This window comes from Helobdella robusta, assembly GCF_000326865.2.
Source record: "Helobdella robusta unplaced genomic scaffold HELROscaffold_20, whole genome shotgun sequence".
NCBI lineage: Eukaryota > Metazoa > Annelida > Clitellata > Rhynchobdellida > Glossiphoniidae > Helobdella > Helobdella robusta.
This window is the reverse complement of record NW_008704084.1, coordinates 1,602,122-1,607,605: the sequence shown is the minus strand read 5'-3', so window position 1 is coordinate 1,607,605 and position 5,484 is coordinate 1,602,122. Positions and strand designations below refer to the sequence as shown.

At 35.3% G+C, this 5,484-nt stretch overlaps 1 protein-coding gene across 1 annotated transcript; it reads left to right on the top strand.

Annotated features, from left to right (window-relative positions):
- The first annotated feature begins 223 nt into the window (after window positions 1–223).
- Window positions 224–4,505, top strand: HELRODRAFT_185499 (hypothetical protein). Its single transcript, XM_009018012.1, has 5 exons — window positions 224–252; window positions 1,582–1,721; window positions 2,146–2,268; window positions 2,604–2,910; window positions 3,010–4,505. Exons 1-4 carry the CDS (start codon window positions 237–239, stop codon window positions 2,742–2,744), a joined length of 420 nt encoding a protein of 139 aa, XP_009016260.1. The 5' UTR covers window positions 224–236; the 3' UTR covers window positions 2,745–2,910; window positions 3,010–4,505.
- The last annotated feature ends 979 nt before the right edge of the window (window positions 4,506–5,484 follow it).

The window sequence follows — 5,484 nt, the reverse complement described above, 5'->3', positions numbered from 1 at the left end:
TTAAACTTCGCTGAGAACTTTAGTAAATTTTATAAGGCGAACGTTGGTGTCAGGAGCTTTTGGAGAAGTTCTTCTTGCCTGAGATGTTTAGAAATAAGTAAGATTTTGCTTTTTTTATTCATTCTATATAAAGATGGTAGTCAACTTTTTATATTGGAATAATCAGCTAGATCAGCTATTAGTGAGAGGATGTGAGTGCGATCGTGTGTGGCTGTTAGATTGACTCAAAAACAAACATGGCTTCTATCACAGGTTTTTTGTTCACCTACAAATTTTAACTTTTAATTTAAGCTTTGAACATTCCTTCAGTGATTTTGTGCGGATTATTGACTACGATTAAGTTTTTATTTTTTTTTGCGATTCAACTATTCTAAGTTTTTAGGAAGTGCGAATTCTTTATCTAAAAACAAAAAGTAAAACAGGGTGCACATTGTCTATGATTAAAAATTTTTATTAAATTTGTTTAAATATATTTTATACTAGAGGTTGGTCTTATTTTAGAATGAGTGAAAATGTGTTTTAATTGTGTAGCAGGCCGATGGCAGTATGATAAATGAATATTTTAAATACTTTTAATTTAAATTAATTTAAATTAAATAAATTAAAAATTTGTTATTGACATGCAAAATATAGACTTAACTTAAAGTTTTTTAAGCTATTTTGGAAAAGTAAAAAGTATTGTAAATTAAATGTTTTTATAAAATAAATAATTTTAAGTTCATAATGATTTTTAGTATTAATTATAAATTTAAACTTTAAATTAATTTAAATTAAATAATAAGGTCTTAGTAGTGAGAGAGCTCATACTGAACTAAAAATGAAAATGTTGAAATAACTTTTTCAACTTTTGATTGAAGAGTGAGTTTGAACACTTTGTCTGACCCGTATTAGACAATTGTAGTAAACTTTTTAATAAGGTTTACAAAATAAAATAGCATTTAACATTGAAAATGTTATACATGGTATCAAAATTACAAAATCTAATAAAATATCACAAACTCTAAAACTGCTTATAAATTAAAAACATTATTCAAAATCACAACAAACAACCAAAATGTAAATGAACTATGAGTGTGACTGAAGCATAGAATTATAATTACTTTCCGAAGAACTTTTGGTTTTTAAAAATAAATTTTAAAATATTTAAAAATATGCTTGATTCAACAGTCCAAACAACTTTTTTTTCAACTGTTAACAATGAATACAAAAAAATTGTTTTTCAAATGCATACCGGATATATAGCCAACCTTGTACTGTAACTGACACATCAATTGAATGTTTCCATGATGTTTTATGTCACTCGATAGCATTGAGAGCAATACTGCTATAAACCACAGTTTGTACTCTGCCTCACTTATTTCTTCACATGTGCATCCTGAATGTGAATGTACAAGTATAATGAATGAATATGTGATTTGATATATGTGTGTACAAAATTATACACTTAATATAGAGAAGAGAAATGTCGCTTGCGTGTGACATGTAAACATAACTTTCCTATAGTCAGCCTCTCAGAGTTATAGAGTTTGGGGAGACTTAATTTTCCATTCAACTATTTTAATTGAAAAATATTTGTTTCAGTTCCTAGGAATTTCAGACTTCTAGATGAACTGGAACAGGGACAGAAGGGGGTTGGCGACGGCAGTGTCAGTTGGGGTCTCGAGAAAGAAGATGACATGGACTTGAGGATTTGGAACGGCATGATCCTTGGACCTCCGAGAGTTAGCAATGATTTTTTCACATGACTAATTATTGCTTTGGAAAATGTTACTAACTACCGGCTTATTTTGAAAATCACAACAATCTATGTCCTAATCTTCAGTGCTTAATAGATGTTTCAACTAAAATTAAATTAACCGATTAAGATTCAGTTCCAACCAAAACCAATTTGGTGCTAGGAAAGTAGGTTGAGTATTATTCAAATAGTGCAAATACCAAACCATATTAGAACCTTCCTCAAAACTGTCATCAAGTACTTCATGAGGCTGAATTGTGTAAAATGTTAAGAGATAAACTGCAGACTGGCAGTAGCTGCAGAACTTTCTGCAAACTTTATCTAGTAGTTGTTTGTATATAAGACATTCCTGATACGATGACACATTCAAATGATGATGTTCTTCTAAAAAAATGATTGCAACACAACAGACGGCATATGAAGGTAGGATATATCAGCTTAGGATCGAGTGCGGCACAGAGTACCCCGAGAAACCTCCAAACGTCTGGTTCCTCAGTAAGATCAACATGAAGGGGGTCGAGTCAAATGGAAAAGTTTGCAGATTTTCATTTCTATCTCATTTCTCTTTCACTTATTTGCACAGTTCATCTGTTTGTTTCTTTATATCACTCACAACAGAGTTGTTCATTGATTTTGTTATCATTTGGATGAATTGTGAGGAGGTGCAACTGTTGAAATTTGTAGTGAATGAATGAATGAAGGAATGAATGAATGAATGAATGAATGAATGAATGAATAAATGAATGAATTGATGAATGGATGGATGAATCGTTGTATGAATGGATGATGTTGTGTAATTAGTGGAAATGGCTTAACTGCCGTTTGCGTCCTTTAACACCACCATCAACGCTATCACCGCCGACACCAGGTGAACCCGAAAGACGTGCAAATGTTGACGCACTGGCTGAGTACCTACACGATATGCAACCTGCTCAGGGAGCTAAGGAGATTGATGACCCTGAAAGAAAACTGCAAACTGACACAACCGAGTGAAGGCAGCACGTACTGAGCTGAGTGGTGGTGGTGGTGGTGGTGGTAGTGGTGGACGTCATCTCGTGGTGGGTGTGGTGATGCCATGGTGTCGAGAGAGTGGTAGTAGAGAGGATGGGCTGATGTTTAGGTGGTGTGGTAATGATGAAGAGGACGGGATAAGGGGGGTGAGGATGATGATGATGGTGGTTGTGGATGTAGTGAGGAAGTTATTGGGGAGTTGATGGTATGATGATGAAAAATGATGATGGTATCAAAGAGTGATGGTGAAGAGGTTGATGAAATGAGGGGGTGTTGGGATGATGTAATGGTTGGGTTAAGTGGTGTTGATAAATTACAACAGTGGTGGTGTTGGTGTGGTTTAGATATGGTTAACCATCTTTTGGAAATGTGATGATGATGATGATGAGGATGAAATGTGATGGTGGGAAAGATGAAATGGGATGATGATGTTGAGGATGCAAGGAATTAAATAAATTGTGCTGCATGCTTGCTTGCTTTTTGCTGAATAAATGCATGAATGAATGCATGAATGAATGAATGCATGAATGAATGTATGCATGAATGAATGAATAAATAAATGAATTAATTAATGGTTTGGTTTTATTCGTCCACTCGTGCATGCATACATGTATGCATGAATGTTTTGAAGGTTGAATGAATTTGTCAATGAACACGTGAACGAACGAACGAACGAACGAACGAATGGACAACAGAAAATAAATTATCAACTTTTTGATGTCTCGCTATTAAAATGATTGTTATCTAATTAAAAAAAATTTCATTAATTCGTTGGACAAACGGAATGAATGATTGATTCAACGGGTTAATGAAAAAATGAATGAATGAATTAATTAATTTGTTAATTCACTAAAAAATCGAATGAGCAGATGATCGGTTATGTAGGAAAATGAATGGATGAATGAATGTTTGAATGTGTGGAAGTTTTATGAAACTTTCTACACCTTATTGACTGTTTATTTATTACGTCATCCATCACGTTTGTTTACATGTTTACATGATTTCACGGGCGATGATTGTTTCCATCAGTTACAAGTTTTCATCACTCACTTAATCACTTTTTCATCATCACATCCCCGATGCATTGCTAGCTATCTATTCAATTTATACTTGACGTAGGTGCATCTTCTTATGTTGTTAGCTTTGTCTGATAATTCAAGTAACATTTTATAGTATTAAAATTGAAGAGATCGCTCATTATTATTATTTTGGTAGTTGTTTGTGGACGCCATGTGCCTGGAGGAGTTCTTTTCTTTCAGAGTTTGCATTTGTTCGGAGAGGCTAATAATGCATTCTGTGTTGTGTGTGTGTGTGTGTGTGTGTGTGTGTGTGTGTGTGTGAGACTGTTTGCTTGAGTGTGTGATTGCTTGCTCGTTTGTGCGTGTGTGTGTGTGTGTGTGCACTTTGCCAAACCCATTTTCCCGAAAACTAATTAAAGATGTATAAATGGTTATAATGATGAATAGGCATGAGGTTGTGCGAATTTCAAGTTGTAGTTGTGGTGGTCGAGTGTGGTGGGCTGAGCTGAGGTCAACGGCTTCCTGATGGAAGATATTATTTGTTTCTACTTTGTTTCCATCTACGTGGTTAACTATTATTACTGTTATTATTGTTATTATTAGTGTTACTGTTATTATTATTGTTATTATCGTGGGTTTTCATTGTCATTTATATCGCAGCTATCGTCATTACTATTTATTTTATTTGCCATTATTACACTGTAACGTTAATTTTGATTCAAATAAATGTCAATGGGACGATGTTGGAAGTGTTTCGTGTATTCGGCCAGGCAAAGAGCGCGTCATCACGTTCTTACAACTTGGTCGAGTTACGTTATCATGTCTTTCCGTTCGTTCATCAGTTTACCCGTCACAAACTTGGATCGCATGCATGGTTGCGCAAATAATATTTGCACTGCCTGCCACTGATCTCATTTACGTATGCACTCATTCACGCATCCTTACTAACGTGTTATTCACACTAGTGTACGCCTAAAGACACTGATCAATCCACTTAAATGCATGAACAACTTCAGCATTTTAATTTTATTTTCGACTGGACGACTTAATCGTGTCCTCTCATTCAGTCATTTAACAAGATGATTCTATTGAGTTGTTTACTTAGTTGAGCAGAAACTTTACTTCCTCTCGTTATTTCAGTTGTTCGTTCTGCAGTTTATCGACTTCTATTCCATAATTCTTGTGCTGTTTCCAAGTTTGTTTACCATGCTACGCTGTATGCTACGACATGATAGTCAAGTGGTGTAGAGGTGAGACGTCTGTTTCTGCTGCTCCGTCTGGTTCTACTGCTCCGTCTGGTTCTGCTGTATGGTGTTCCGATCGAATGAAAGAAACCTGCATTTTACGTTCCAGGGGTTTGCCGCTTAGGTTCACGCGTATTCACTCGAATTGGAGATTAATTAGCATTGAAGTAATAATAATATAACTTGTTGACGTGCGGCTGAGGTGTGCGTTATGCAGTATCGGTCGCCTGCCAGACTACAGCCGTCTTCAGGGGCATGTATGAAACGTGGATGAAACCAACGTTGGCAAAAAGAGCGAGACTCTCTGCATCAAAGGACGATGTTGTCTGAAAGTCTTTTGATTAATTAAAGTTGAATCTGTTAACCAAAAATATCATGCAGACGCGCGCGCGCACACACACACATACAAGACATCTACGACAGTTGCATGTTGTAAGCGTGACACGAAAAAAAATCAATAAAACATTTCGGATAT

What these genes read in the sequence shown, in the direction of transcription:
- HELRODRAFT_185499 (XM_009018012.1), top strand. An exon ending in TGATCCTTGGACCTCCGAGA is followed by an intron (nt 1,722 to 2,145) that starts GTTAGCAATGAT and finishes GCAACACAACAG; the next exon opens with ACGGCATATGAAGGTAGGAT. An exon ending in GGGTCGAGTCAAATGGAAAA is followed by an intron (nt 2,269 to 2,603) that starts GTTTGCAGATTT and finishes CGCCGACACCAG; the next exon opens with GTGAACCCGAAAGACGTGCA.